The sequence below is a fragment of the Anarhichas minor genome, unplaced genomic scaffold (genome assembly GCF_050575085.1).
Source record: "Anarhichas minor isolate MPS153535 unplaced genomic scaffold, ASM5057508v1 ptg000040l, whole genome shotgun sequence".
In the NCBI taxonomy this organism is placed as follows: domain Eukaryota; kingdom Metazoa; phylum Chordata; class Actinopteri; order Perciformes; family Anarhichadidae; genus Anarhichas; species Anarhichas minor.
In genome coordinates, this window is record NW_027466486.1 from 4,597,403 (window position 1) to 4,612,091 (window position 14,689).

At 43.6% G+C, this 14,689-nt stretch overlaps 2 protein-coding genes across 4 annotated transcripts; both read right to left on the reverse strand.

Annotated features, from left to right (window-relative positions):
- Window positions 1-79: 79 nt before the first annotated feature.
- On the reverse strand, window positions 80-7,441 carry LOC142968557 (transcription factor Sp3-like). Of its 3 annotated transcripts, XM_076108473.1 has the most exons (9): window positions 7,272-7,441; window positions 6,880-6,979; window positions 6,028-6,252; window positions 5,359-5,937; window positions 4,230-4,421; window positions 3,905-4,109; window positions 3,603-3,792; window positions 3,209-3,405; window positions 80-2,351 (listed from the first exon to the last, which is right to left on the reverse strand). In XM_076108473.1, exons 2-9 carry the CDS (start codon window positions 6,946-6,948, stop codon window positions 2,101-2,103), a joined length of 1,908 nt encoding a protein of 635 aa, XP_075964588.1. In that variant the 5' UTR covers window positions 6,949-6,979; window positions 7,272-7,441; the 3' UTR covers window positions 80-2,100. The 3 variants fall into 3 exon arrangements, with proteins under 3 accessions (XP_075964588.1, XP_075964590.1, XP_075964589.1); XM_076108475.1 differs by lacking the exon at window positions 6,880-6,979 and having other exon boundaries at window positions 7,312-7,441; XM_076108474.1 differs by lacking the exon at window positions 6,880-6,979.
- A 1,354-nt stretch (window positions 7,442-8,795) lies between these two features.
- Window positions 8,796-14,536, reverse strand: ola1 (Obg-like ATPase 1). Its single transcript, XM_076108479.1, has 11 exons — window positions 14,414-14,536; window positions 13,953-14,050; window positions 13,682-13,825; window positions 13,451-13,578; window positions 12,621-12,796; window positions 12,407-12,487; window positions 11,564-11,661; window positions 11,341-11,481; window positions 10,951-11,047; window positions 10,370-10,492; window positions 8,796-10,263 (listed from the first exon to the last, which is right to left on the reverse strand). Exons 2-11 carry the CDS (start codon window positions 14,048-14,050, stop codon window positions 10,159-10,161), a joined length of 1,191 nt encoding a protein of 396 aa, XP_075964594.1. The 5' UTR covers window positions 14,414-14,536; the 3' UTR covers window positions 8,796-10,158.
- Window positions 14,537-14,689: the final 153 nt, after the last annotated feature.

A 14,689-nucleotide genomic window follows, 5' to 3' on the forward strand; every position in this document is an offset into this window, starting at 1 on the left:
CCCTCCGTGTGGCGTAGATTAGGTTCACTCTTCTGTGTGGGAGGTACCGCGACGCTTTCCTCGACTCACACAAAACCCGTTATTGGAAGGTTTCAGACTTTTATTGTGATCCATTTGAAAAAAGGTTTTACAAAAGGTAACATTCAATTTTTACACCAATTCTTTAAAAAAATCACTTAAAATAAGGTTTTGATACAACAAATTCAGTTAACTAAGTAATGGCTTCTATAAACAATGTGAAAATAAGATAATATACATGTAAATGAATGCTACAAACGAGGACAAACTGAGGAAAGGGATTACATTAATTAAAATAAAATAAGAACAAAAAACAACAAATGGCATGATTGATTGTTTTCCTTTTGACTTGAGTGACAGCCGTCCACAATTAAAACAGGGCCGTTATTGCGAAACTAATCCCACATCATCTGGTGTCCAACTGGAATGTCCGATGACAAGCACACCCTCGGGTGGGGCGGGCTTTATGATTTGTTGCATTTGTTTTCTCCACACGGCAACGTCGGTGCGTGTGCATCCCCCTGCAGCCACGTGCAGCCGACAATGGCAACGAAGAGCCCCGCAGGAGCACAGAGGCGACCGCTCCGCCCTGCTGCGGTCACCATCGTGTGGCATCGGCTTAGACGACGTGCAGATTGGTGACGAGACACAGGAAACTGATATACAACGTGAATTTACAACAAAAATATGAAAAGAAAGAAAAAAAGACTTTTTTTTTTTTTTTGACGTGGACAAGCACAGCGGACGGTGTGCTCGTGAAGACAAGATGAGACATTCTGTTCACACTGACCAGATGCTGGAAGAAGTTGCCCTTTTTGTTTTTCAGAGCGGCTTGCATCTATTTTCACCTCCTCCAGGTGGAAAACGACAACTTCTGATCAGTTCCTACTCTGACCACCAGCTGAACCTCCTGCTCTGCTTGAAGCGGCACACACTACACTATGACATCGGTGTCAGCGCCCTGCTGCGGGGTTCATCAAAGTGAAAGTTCAAAATTTGGGGGGGAAATACGCTTATTTGCTTTCTTAAGAGCGAGATGATACGAGTGATAGCACTCACGTGGCTGTATGCTGTGTATGATGGTGTCGCGAAGACCAAGGCACCCGTCTGCCTGCCTGTGTACCTCGATTGTGTGACATAGCGGCAGTGTTTGACCTGGGAATAAGAACACGTCCAGACACCAAAGAAGAAGAGAAAATACAGGCCGAGGGCCGGGTCTCTGCAGATACAGACACCACCGCACGCTCCAGTCTATACATCGTTTTAAAGGAGATCGTTGCATATTGTACCTTTTAATCAAACAAGCTACGTGTTGGAGTTGTGACGTTTTAGAGGTGCTGACGGACAGATTCTGTCAGCCAGGCTAGCCGTTTCCCCAATTCCAGTCGCTTCATATTTACCATGCAGACAGGAGAGTGGTGGCGATCTTCTCATCTAAACCATTTATCCCAAAAATCTTGAACTATTCCTTTAAAAACTACCACTTTTAGGTCGTGGCGGCAGCAGCAGCAGTGCAACAGTTCAGCGTGGAAGCAGCGCTGGTTTTGTCAGAACTCTCCAGCGACAAAAATCCAATCATCCCAGAGAAGTTCACTACTTCCCTTTCTCTCTTTCACAAACTCCTCCTCATCATCGCCATTTCACAAACACATTTATCTCCGGTACAGTTACATCATCTGCAAAGCTTAAAAAACACATGCACTTCCAGCATTTTATACAAGATTATGATACAAAATAAGGCATTTCATTGTGTTGAGTATTCATGTTGAGTGTTAATGCATGTATGTGTGTGTGTGTGTGTGTGTGTGTGTGTGTGTGTGTACGTACGTGTATGTACATGTGTAAATAGCAACCACATTTTAATGTTATTCTTTTTGCCCACCTATAAAAAGACGGCAAAAAACAAACATAAAGTCATGATAACTCTTAAAATATATATATTTGTCATATATATTTACGTATATATTCATATGTAAAAAACAAACAAAAAAAAAAAAAAAAAGGTTAGAGGGGAAAGAGAAAAGCCCAAGAGGTCCCTGTGATAGGCCAGTTCTCAAAATAAACCCACCCAAATTCACGCCCTCATTCCATGACCTCACCGGACGCCACGGTGACCAGCTGCAATGGGATCTCCTGATTGGCCAGGAGGTCGTGGGTGGCGGTCTGGAGGATGAGTGTGGTTCCGTCAGCGGTGATGACGGTGTCGGAGGTGGGCGGAGACGTGGAGGATGGGACCATGCCTTTTTTATTCTGGTGAGTCTTTATGTGCTTGGCCAGGTGGTCGCTCCGCATGAACCTCTTGGAGCATTCTGTGCACACAAACTTCTTCTCTCCTGAGAGAGCGGCGGAAACAAACAAATGTCAAGACAAGATAACACACATCAACAACTACTGATATAAGCGGGCCGGTCAATTCAATCAGTTCATATGTTGGCCAATAAGGAACAATCAATGGCGGTGCAGAGAAGCCCAAAATCTGCTGAGGGGTCATTTAGAAAAAGGTGACACCAGAGAGCACTGACGAGTTTATCTTCTCAGATCGTAAACAGTTAAAGAACAATGTGTGTCTTTGTATGGAAAGGCTCCATGTGAGGCTCCAACTATTAAAAGATCACATTGACAAACACTCAACAGCAACGTGTCTGTGTAGAGACAGTGTGCTGGTTACTGTGATTTATCCAGACAACACACAGAACACAAGGCAAGTACGAAAATTCTGGGATTTCTTAAATTTGGGGCGAAGGGGTCTTCATTATGCATTTTTCTTAACATAAATTAAAACAATTCCACCAAATATTGGTGCATAGCTTTTTTTTTTATTTTTATCCCCATTATACAAGAAATGAAGTGTTCGGCGCTCCAGACTTCCTGGGCAGCATTAGAGCAAGTTTTCATTTTCTCACTTCACAGATGATGCTCGACACCTCTCATCACTGAACAGTGTGTAATCAAAACCAGTTGCAGACAAATATGAAATATATTGTGGGATCTGTTATGTTTTAACTGCAGTCAAACAACAGAAACATCTCCGAAAAAAATGAATATGTGCCTTTAAAGTTTGTATCATGGACAGAAAGCAACAATTCAATGGTTTGATGTCACTCATCCAACATGAACTCACCACGTATAACTAGCTCCAGACATGAAGCTGTATAACCGTGTTACGAGGCGGTTCATAAAAGTGTCTCACCTGTGTGTGTCCTCCTGTGTCTCTGCAGCTCGTCGCTCCTGGTGAACCTCTTCCCGCAGAACATCCAGTTGCAGACGAAGGGTCTCTCTCCGCTGTGCCAGCGCAGGTGAGCTCGAAGATGAGACGTCTTCCCGTAGACCTTCCCGCAGCCGGCGATGTGGCAGATGTGCTGCTTCTTCTTCCCCGTGCCCGAACCTCTGTGGAAGGCCGGGGGGGGGGGGGGACGCAAAATGAGTACAAAAACGCAAATACTGTGATATAAATGAATGCAAAAGGCAGAAAACCGCTGAACCGCTTCAACACAGAAATGTAAAGCTGGTTAACGGTGAGCTGATCACCAGCCCCTCCTGGTATCTGTAACGTGTGTGTGTGTGTGTTTTCCCGACATGCCCACCTTCCTCCGGACTCTTTGCAGTTGGGGCAGGTGCAGGCGACCCTGCGGAGCCTCTTGCCCTCCCCGCCCTGCATATCCATGTCCTCGTCTCCGATCTGAACGCGCAGGTTGTTCAGGTCGCTGGGGTTCAGCGTGGAGTTCCCACTCAGCTGCCACTCCTCGGAGTCCGGTTCCTCCTTTATCTGGATGCCTGCAGCAGGGAAGAAGAAGAAGGTGAAGATTTAGGGCCTCTTTAAGAGATGCAATAATTCAAATGAATACATTATGTGTGAGAGTACAGCATGTGCAGGTGTTCCCCATACCAGCTGGACTGTTTGCGTCCTCCGCCTGTGTGTACTGAACTCCGCTTTGTGTCACAGAGTTCACCGTGACTGTCTGGAGGTTGGGCAGGCTGACCTGGCCCGTCTGACCCAGAGGGAGGGTGTGGACCGGGGCTAGGGTCAGCTGCTGGGCCTGCCCCTGCCCCTGGGGCAGCTGAAGCCCCTGGAGTGACTGGACACCTTGAACCTATACGGAGAGAGAGAGATGAGATGAGATGAGATGCCTGTTAGTAATCTGACATCTTTCACAGAACGAGACCTCAACAACTTCTGTAGGCCGCTTCCCAAACGGTCCTGATCGGGTTACCTGGAAGGTCTGCCACTGGATCTGTCCGGTAGCGGTGACGGTTTGGGCCTGGATGAGGAAGGTCCCCGGGTTGACCAGCTGCACGCTCTGTAGAGTCTGACCTCCTGCATTCAGGTCCTGACCCTGAACCTGACTGTCCCCACACAGCTGCAGGATGGGCTGCGAGAGAGTGGTGGCGTGTGAGGATGAGACCTGCAGAAAATAAAATACAATTACACACAAAAAGGCTAAGGGAGCCGCACTCATGTCATGTTTCGATGCAGGAGGTCCTGGTTCAACGGTACAGTGGATAGTTTAGTCTTAATCGTGTTCAGAAATTGCAAGCTAGAGCATTTCACCACGAGCAAAGAACTGATTTGTGGCTGTGGAGCCTCAGGGCGGGGAGCTCCGAAACACTGGAGAGGTTGTTGCACAACAGCAATGCATTCACAAGCCGACATGTGACGACGATTGAAGTACAGTCTGAACTTTCAATTGTAGTTACGCAGTTACAAAACAAACTAATCCCTATTATGAGCCAAATCTAGGTGGGCCGGCCATGTAAGCGTGTAAAACTCTGGATACATAGACACACTGAGGTTAAATACACAGTGACACAATAAGCTCTATTGGTGTCTTAAAGCAATGTTTTCCAAACATTTGACTTGTTAGGCCCCTTAAATCAAATCATTGTCTACTTAATAGCCCTCATCGCTGAGGCTGGTGATTTCTAGATTTAAGACTTGACTTTTAAAAGGTTACTTTCAGATTTTTAAAGAACGATACAATAACTATACTACACACAGACGAGCCATGATGGAGCAGTTCAAGCAAACACGTATCTTTAAAAAAAGAAAAGTGCATTCAATGATAAAAAGCCTCACGTCTGCGATTCGGTCTCTCTGTTATTGCGTCTTCAAACAGAATCACACAATGGCGCGGCCGATACAAAGATGATAGGAAAAGGCCGGTAGCCGATTAATCGGCCGATAACCCGGGTACCTCCCCGTCCTTAGAGTCCGGAGGAGGTAAGCGTGTCGAGCATATCGCAAAGAAATAAAATAAATCCCGGTCTGGGAACCACTGCCTTAAAGCACGCAGACCTGACTAAACATACACATGACGTGGCGTGAAAGACACACACTCTGACCTGGATTTGCTGCAGGTGGTTGTGGGAGTTGAAGTTCTCCGAGGACGGGTCGGACACGCCCGCAGACACGGCGGTTGCTTGGGTCAGGACCCCGGTACCGTCGATGGTCTCCGGAAGATGGGAGGAGTTAGAGGAGGGCGTGGTGGTTGGCACGTAGAGTTCGTGGTTTGCGGCGCTCACCGTCACCTGCTTGACGCCAGTGTCCTGGCCGTGACCGTCCAGCGTCTGGCCGCCCATGATCAGCTGCCCTTCAGCCGTTACCCCCGTTGCGATGGGGACCGACTGCGCTCCGGTCAGCCCCAGAGACTCCAGATCCAGACTGTTTATAGGGACGAACGTTATGTTGCCGGGCAGCCCTACTGTGCCGGTGTACGCCGACCCCCCGGCCAGCGAGACGCCTTGGATCGACTGTACGTGCCCTGCCTGCGTCAGAAGGTCTGTGGTCGACGTCGTGGCACAGCTGATTCCAATGCTGCCCTGGCCGCCATCTTGGAGGAGGTGGATCTGACCTGTGCCATCGTCCAGTCCCTGTGTGAATCCTGTGAGGGTCCCATCTGCATTTTGGATTTGGGGGATGACCTGGAAGAATGAACCATCGTTGTGATCAAGATCTTTGCCGTAACAGAACACACACAGTATCCAACATGTTGTTTCTGTCTCTTTTTTTACCTGATACTGAATGCCTGACACTCCATTGTGTGCAGCCTCATTCCCGGATGCTGTGACATAAATGGGCTGGTTGGGGAGACCAATGTGCATGTACTGCCCGTTTGAGGTGACAATCCCAGAGTTCTGAATGTGGACAATTCCTTGATCTTCCTTCCCGGTTGAGACGGGCGTTAACACCTCCCATCGGTCTGAACCCGTCAGCTGAATGGCAGACATGTCTGTGGTCTGGGAGTCAAATTGTACACAAAGATTAACAAGAACAGATCACACTTCAACAAGAAGACTCAGCTTTAGATTAGATCACAGGGGGAAAGAAGGAGAATCAGCCGGGCTATTTTTCTGAAAAGCAGTTGTGGATTCAGAGATTGTGCTGCTACATCAAAGAGAGTAAATCATAGTGATTGGGGGGGGGGGGCATATAGGATTTGTGCTGATGCAAACGATGCAACAGCCACAACCTCGAAGCAACCACCAACACACGGAGTGTAGATAACAGGCTCAGAAATGACCGAGTGCATGGGTGTGGGGGATGGGCAGCTATTACAACACAATTGAACGCTACTGTTGTGATTACGGACGCTTTCCCTGCAGTAGTATCACACCCCGGTAAGGTAAACCGGCTATCTATCCAGCGAGCCGACCCAAGTGACTGACTTCAGTGTCCTACCCACTATGGGCGGGTTTTACAGGGGTAAAGTGGGTGGCCGTTATTGAGGGGAACACAGGAAGTGTACGGCGTTCACCCCATGCCATCAAATTTTTAAAACGTGTGAACTTCATGCTCTCAAAAAACACAACCCAGCAATCGAAAGCGAGCGAGCGAGTAAGACGAGCTCGAAAATGTCGGGATACCTGTGTTTCCGCTGCGCCGCCGGGTTGCAGAAACTCGCTTTGACTGCTGTCCACGTCCGCGGACGCCATTTCTCCTTGTTTCAGAGAGGCTGCTCTGGCGCTAGCAGAGAGACAGGGGGGGGGAACTCAGCAAAACTCTGTAATGTTCAACTCCTGCCTGACAGAAAAGCTCGCAAAGCATCCCCACTCTGCAGTCCGAAAGGAGCTGACTGTGAAACTCAACTTCGCAGCGCAGATTCTGTGGCAATTTCGGCCCAGATTGACGTGTTTACTTTGTCAACTTCGTTGCTAGCCAGCTAGCTCCGTTAGCTAACCATATCTAGCTAGTTAGCAGCAGAGCAAAAAAGATAAAAAAGACGCAGCATGCTTCGCTGTAGGTTGCACAAACTCACCGATTAGTTGCACGCTTCGATGCGGTAAACGTTTACGTACCGGTCATAGCGTGAGTGGTAGTAACCGGGAGGATTATCGGGTAAACTAAACTCCAAACATGATTATTTTATCAAAGGCGGGCTAGTGTTGATCGGTGAATTCGGGTCGATTTTTTTCTATTTTGATTGACGGTGCGGGAAACACAAAAGGGCGGGACTAACAGGCTTGACGCTCGAATTTGCATCACATTTCAGGACGTCCCGCCCTTCTTCTCTAAAGCGATTGGCTAAACTAGGGGTACGGGGGACGTCATTGGCTAACTGAAACGTCACTCACTTTTTATAGGACGTGTGTTTCCTGTTTGTTGAGCGTGTGAAGAGAAGGAATGCAGTTGTTAAAATCCCCCAACTGAGATACTTGTTAAACAGCGGCGTTTCTGTGGAAATTACACCATTTATTTTAATTACTTTAATGTAAAATTAAGATGTATACTGTTTTCTTTTCGCCATTACACATAACGTGCAATAGACGATTTAGCGTTTAAAGTTCTGTGATCACTGTAAATTGTCATTTGGCCTCCATTTCTACAACGAGGCATTTTTCAAAAGTTATCTCATGAAATTGTAAATACTTTTGAATTTAAACAATCACATGAAACGTTGAATCTCAACGTTTAAAAATCAACTTGTATAAGAAGTCCTAAAAGTGTCAATCTCAGAAGATCTTCATTGAATAAGTCATGATCTATGACACAGTTACCCACTGGTGAAAGTATGGCAATATTTAAGTATTTGCAGTATAATATGTTTGTGGTGATATTCCTGGAACGCTGTAGTCACTAAAAATTGAATTATGTACACAGTTCTGACAGCTTGAAGCTCATGCATCGACAAATTAAATTACATTACATCTGTATTGCCCAATATCACAAATTACAAATTAGCCTCAGAGGGCTTTACAACCTGTACGGCATTCAACATCCTCTGTCCAAGGACCCTAAACCTAAACCTAAAACAACAGAGACTCCAGACTAAACCTGAAGCACAATTTCATTGTTTTCACTCAAATATAATTTATAAATCAACCAGAAATGGAATTGACACAAATTTCAACATCTACATCTTCATCTGCTGATATGATCGAAGGCTCCAGAATAGCGACTGAGTGGATTTTGTGGCGAGATTGTTTTAAAACAGGCAGACACAAGTACATAAAATGAAAATGATAATGCCCCTTTTGCAATTCCATTTTAAAATGGAATTGATTTAACATTTAAATAAGAAAATATAATTGGCAAATGTGTGATCACTACATAAGACAGATGGGTTATATGTCTTACTTGAAGCTTATTACTGCATCAGTAAAGACAAATTGGGTTATTCCGTTCTTCACAGCTTGTTTAAATATATAAATTTATTAAGTGATCATAATTAAACTGTTAATAACATTACTATTATATTTCTATAGTTTTTACAGTCCATTCATTCTCTCATGTTGTGACTTTAGCCTCCAGCGTGAGGAAAAAGTAGAAAGACACAAAGCAATGACAGGTTTGTCTCCTTTTATTGACACATGCATATTGACGAGGATGACATTTATTGTATCTGGGCTCATTTAGGTCCATTTTCTATCCACGAGATGTTAAATGAGGGGACTCTTGAAAATAAAGACATTCACACTGTGGCGGCAGAAAGATGAAACAAGAAGCATTGTGAAGCTGTGCAGCCCAGAAGATCCACAGAGCTGGTTTACACTGAAGCCTCATCTCTTGACACAGCGTGAACTTCATAATGTGAATGTTGTCCTTTTTTTTTAACCAACCCAAACCAAAGTCAATAAAAGCAGTGTGTATAATAAAATGATCCATTCGGGCGTCTTATTCTGCATTGTCAGGGATGCCTGCTTTGCTCTTTCTAAAATAATAATATCCTTCCCCTCAGAATACAGCACAGTTCTGTCCTGAAATGCCACACTGAGCGATGGCTTTTCATTTTATCTTAATAGGTAACACAGCACCAGTCAAAGGTATGTATCATTTTCAGCATAATTGGAAAAGGAATTATGACTTAATCGTGAATAGCAGAAAGTTGAATTGAGGGAAAAGGCATGAATTAACTAAGAAAATAGTTCATGTCCTTTTAATTCCAGGGAAAAACACCGTAGACTCATTTATGATGTCCGTTACTTAATTAATGCTGATTAGGCGCCTGTACCAAACAACACATGCTGTATATTATCACTTACGGTGGCACTGTTTATTACTTTTGTATGATATAGGAGCTGATTTACAGATCGAGCACGCCGAGCTGAAATAAAGCGTGTCGATATGATGCGAGAGCTCGCCAATTAATTAGCAGTCATCATGAAGGTAATTGTCGAGTAATGACAGAAAGGCAAGCTGGTATTGTTGGAGGGATCAAATATCTTCCTAAAGATAAAAAAAAAAGACTTTGATTCTTGCTTGAATGTTTAAAAAAAGCGTCTAGAAAAGGGGACAAGCTGTGATACTCTGATGCATATTAAAAACACATGGACAGCATCAATCATAAAGCAACATGCAGTTTGTGTTCCGTTAGTTTCTTAATTGGCCATTTCCTATAAAATCAGAAATGATACATTTCTCAGTTCAGTTATACCTGTTCTCCGTTGGGACCATGAAAGCTAGAATATAATCTTTTCAAAAATATTTGACTGGTACAGAAGGTGCCAAATATTACAGCTATGCTTGTGTAGAAATGTTTTTATATTGAAAAAATTCCAATTGATTCAGATCTGTGAGGCCAGTTGAGTGAATAACTGCTGAGCTGATCCTCTGAATTCAAAAGATAAACATGAAAACCAGCACACAGTGTAGCTCTTTGCAAACTAAACAGTATTCCGAGTTCTCCCTCTGGTGATCGTGTGGTCTCACAGCTTCTTTTTAGGTGCGTTGGGCGTGTTGAATTTGAAAAAGATAATGTCGCCGTCCTCCACCATGTAGTTCCTGCCCAGTTGCCTGTATTTCCCAGCCGCCTGTAAGAGAGGACACATTTAAAAATTGTATTCAAGAGCGGTTTTTATTGGCAGAAATTCAGTCCCAGTTCAAGCTTTAAACGAGGCTCTATAAAAACACACACACCTTGGCTGCATTCTCACTGCCCTCCTCTTTGAAGTCAATGTACTTCATCACCTCCGCCATGATGAAGCCTTTCTCAAAGTCAGTGTGGATCTTTCCTGCAGCTTGAGGAGCCCTGGTCCCTTTCTGTTGCAGCAAATAAAGAAGATAACCAGAGATTAACTCAGAATATCTCAACACACTGCAACCTTGAAGAATTTTATCACAGATAAGAATGCAAACGTGGCGCGAATTTCCAGGATGTTTAAATCACTCAATGCTACACACCAGTTAATGTGTAGAAACATACTCACATCATTGTAAACATATAATACACGAGAGAATTATTTGTCCCACAACTCATCATAAATATGTGATATTCCCATTTGACAACAAGAGCTCTTCCTATTATAAATAAGTTAATTCATATATTTGTTTGCTAATAACTTTATTTTGACAAAATGATCATTTTACAGAAAATGTCTTCAACTGTAAATTACGCTTTCAAACAACAATGAAGAGGATTTTGAAATAAAACACTGACTTTTGAGAACATACGGTAATAATGATCTTAAAAGACGGGTTATTTATTTCCCAGCACTCACCCTGATGGTCCACGCTCGCACCTCGTCTGGTCCGGCTGTGAAGAAGTACTCCAGCTGTAGTGCTGCGTAGCCCGTTTTGATTATTTTGGTCAAAACACTAGAAACACAGAGAGAAGTCACGATGGAGCAGCTCAAGCAGACATGCGTCCAATAAAAAAGGTGCATTCAATGATAAAAGCATCTGTTATTATCTGTTATTGTATCTTCAAACTGAATTATAAAATGGTGCAGACTTTGATTTGTCACAGCAAGGAAAACACCGGAGTAATTAATAACATTGATATTAGCTGCAAACAAGTGATAATGATAATAATTGAGAGATTCATCAACAAAGCCCTAAGGGACTATTTCTCCACCTGGTTTACGATACACTGCGAGTTCATGTCTCACCTCTGCGTCTTCATTTCCTCGCAGTACTTATTCTTCTCCTCCTCGTCCATGTCCTGCATTTTAGACTCCACAGCTCCACTCACGGGAATCACCAGAGCACCGGGGTCATGGGCGTCCACCCACTCCTTGATTTTCGCCAACCTGAGAAGAACAGGCAGCAGGGTGTTCAAACAATGGCTGCAACATGTACTTATGCACAACGGGCAGGTGAACGCAAACCCACCACTTGTTCTTTTTCCTGATGTAATCCTTCTCCGAGAGGTTAACCAGGTAGATCATGGGCTTGGATGTCAGAAGCAGGTATTTGTTCAACACCTCAATCTGTGGAGAGAATGTTAAAGGGTACAGCTCAGGGGACACCCTACTAATGACATCATGTACAACCTCCTGATGCAGTGATGAGCAGTCAGACTACTCTGTCCATCAGGACAACAAGCCGACAACAAAGTTACAACAATCAAAAGACAAAAACACACAAAAGGGCTGTACCGAATATTTCAAAGCTTCATTCATAACATTAACTTTAAAATCCTATCTTAACATTCAAATGTTGCGCAGCTTCCCCCCCCCCCTCATTCTATTAATTCCATTTGAACATGAAGATCAGTGGACACTAATATTATTAGTATTATACTATTTGTAGAATTAGATTCCAGTGGTAGCAGCGGAGAATTGTTTTCAGACTCCTGGGATCCAACAATTGATATTTGTTGCCGTTACAAAACTTTCACTTTGGTCAAAAGCTGTTTTGCTCATCGGCTCACCGGACACAAATGGAGGAACCCACTAGCGAGAAAAGAAGTTAAAGAAAGATGATATAATAAAAAAGAAAGACGAACACAGTTAATCCGATGGATCACACATTCAAATTGAGGATCATGTTTGAGGACTTTTTTTTAGGATGATGACAACAGACATTTAAAGCCTTATTTGAAAACCTCAATAGAAGCTTTGAATGTAAAAAATGACATTGGGTACAGCCCTAATTACACCAAACACTTATAGACACACAAGCCTAACACACACTAATTCAAGCACACACACACACACACACACAAATCATTACCTCTTTGTCGTTCCAGTCAGGGTAAAATCGGACGTGTTTCTTCTCCTCCATTATCCAGTTCTTTACCTTAATCATGATATCCTGCAGCAAGAAGCAGCAGATTAACTTAAGTCTGCAGACTGAGTGCAGGGTTATCATCTCCTTTATCCCCCAATTGCGACGCATCGTGACACAGGGCAACATATGCATCGCACAAACATATATACATACTTACATATTCGGGCTTGAGTTTTTTGTCACCTCCTCTGACGGCCATTTTCTCCAGTTTGTCCAGGATCGGAGGAATATTTTCCTCGTCCTTTAGTCGCAGCTCTTCGTGGATGATCTCAATGTCCCTCACCGGGTCAACGTTACCCTCCACGTGGATAATATCCTCATCGTCGAACGCACCTAAAAAAAAAAACACAAGCGACGACAGGTGAAGTCCAAAACCCTGAGCAGTTCAGTCGGTATGTATGACCATGTAAGTATTTCCTAAAGCTATTTTGTTGATCCCTAACACTTTTAAATCAGAGTGTGCACCCAGGTAAAACCTAAATTCTACAAATGCTATAATGTATAAACTTCATATTGGTCTGAAAAATCTATTTTGCATCATCTCTGACTCTGATTTTACACGACAGGCCAATCACAAATGTAAAAGCTTCCACTTGGACTGGATGTTGTTTAAATGTTCTGAACTGAAACCAAAACAATATTTATTTTATACATCACTTCGAGAAAAGTAAAACATGCGTCTCTACCGACCCATTCACTCCATTTCATCAGTCCTCAAATGTTAAAAGTTGTCTCAATAAAAGCAGCCATAAAAAGCCAATTGCTTCAATAAAATGGTCTGAAATTGTATTATAATCAGGAACTATGAGATCTGACAATAAAAAAGGCAAATTACGAGTTCGACCAAAAGTTAGAAAACTTGGTATAGAACAGAATATATCATCCTGTCTGGTCCACGGGCATAACAAATTATCTTCAACTAACACCTGTCCCCTCTCCTCAGTTGTTACTAGACAGAAGCTGCAGGCAGTAGTATTGACAACTCACGAGTCATGTGGAAGATGCCGTCACAGGCACTGATGTGGGAGAGAAAGGCGTTTCCGAGTCCCTGTCCTGCGTGAGCTCCCTTCACCAGACCAGCAATGTCCACGACGTTCAGGAAAGCTGGAACCTTACTAAAGAAACAAAAGCAGCCAGACAAGGAGGGATTGTTGATGAGACAGAAATCCATGGACAAAAACAACAACAACCAATCAGCTGTAAGGACATAACACAGACCTGGCTGGTTTGTGGTATTGGCAGAGGAAATCAAAGCGCTCATCGGGCACCGGTACCCGGCTCTCATTTGGGTCGATTGTGCAGAATGGGAAGTTCTCTGCAGCAGCTTGGCTTTTGGTCAGCACGTTGAAAAAGGTGGATTTCCTGCGTAGACGGAGAGTCAGGAGAGTGTCAACAGCAGTGCAATAATCAACCCTAAATGATGAATCTGTTCATTCACTCACATAACATACTGCTTAGCTTACATCCATTACTTATTTCATGTACATACCCAACATTAGGTAATCCCACAATTCCAATCTTCAGTGAGGTTCCAAATCGTCCAATCAATGTAGGCTCTTTGGGGGCTTCTGCCTTTTTTGGTGGCATCTGCGAGAGTGACAAGTTACACCGTTACCCCATGTCAAAACATTTCACTAAAGCCAGGTTTATTTGTAACGTAACAACATCTCGCTACGGCTAAAAGTTACGTATGGACATGTATCACCAAGTAGCTCATTCCTGTTCAACTACCTCCACTTAAGGCGTGTTGAGGCGGCTCCAGTCACAGACTGGCTCCAGTCATATGCTCATTCAAAAACAGCATGCTAACGTAAGCTAGTGGTTACCTGAGACCACTCCTAGCTACTTGTTAGCTAGAATATTTAACTAAACAAACACTACCGTCTGTATTTCCCAGTATTTACAAATAACACTAAAAGTTAATTAGCTGAAAAACTACTCTTTTAGTACCTTAATGTCTATTTTTAGCCACTGGTCAACGTGGTATTCACTCCTCTGATATCTGCACACACCAGCCGCTTGGGTGGAAAGGCAAGTGCTGGATCAAACCGGAAGTGTTTAACCGGAAGTGATCTGTGATTGGTCGGAGAGAAGTGCGCTGACAGACTACATGAAGTTACGTTGGACAGACCTGTTTATTAATTTAATTGTTTAAATTTTTTAATTTAATCTTAATTTATTATACTATATTGATCCCGGAAGGGGAAATTTGTCTCTGCATTTGAC

Bases quoted from the DNA above. Each gene is read 5' to 3' on its own strand.
- LOC142968557 (XM_076108473.1), bottom strand. From the start codon at position 6,948: ATGGCGTCCGCGGACGTGGACAGCAGTCAAAGCGAGTTTCTGCAACCC. The intron at 6,253-6,879 runs GTATCCCGACAT...TTTGACTCCCAG, and splicing joins GCGGCGCAGCGGAAACACAG to ACCACAGACATGTCTGCCAT. The intron at 4,422-5,358 runs GTCAGAGTGTGT...TATTTTCTGCAG, and splicing joins ACCACCTGCAGCAAATCCAG to GTCTCATCCTCACACGCCAC.
- ola1 (XM_076108479.1), bottom strand. From the start codon at position 14,050: ATGCCACCAAAAAAGGCAGAAGCCCCCAAAGAGCCTACATTGATTGGA. The intron at 11,482-11,563 runs GTGGGTTTGCGT...TGTTCTTCTCAG, and splicing joins ATCAGGAAAAAGAACAAGTG to GTTGGCGAAAATCAAGGAGT. The intron at 10,493-10,950 runs GTGAGTGCTGGG...TTGCTGCAACAG, and splicing joins TGCGAGCGTGGACCATCAGG to AAAGGGACCAGGGCTCCTCA.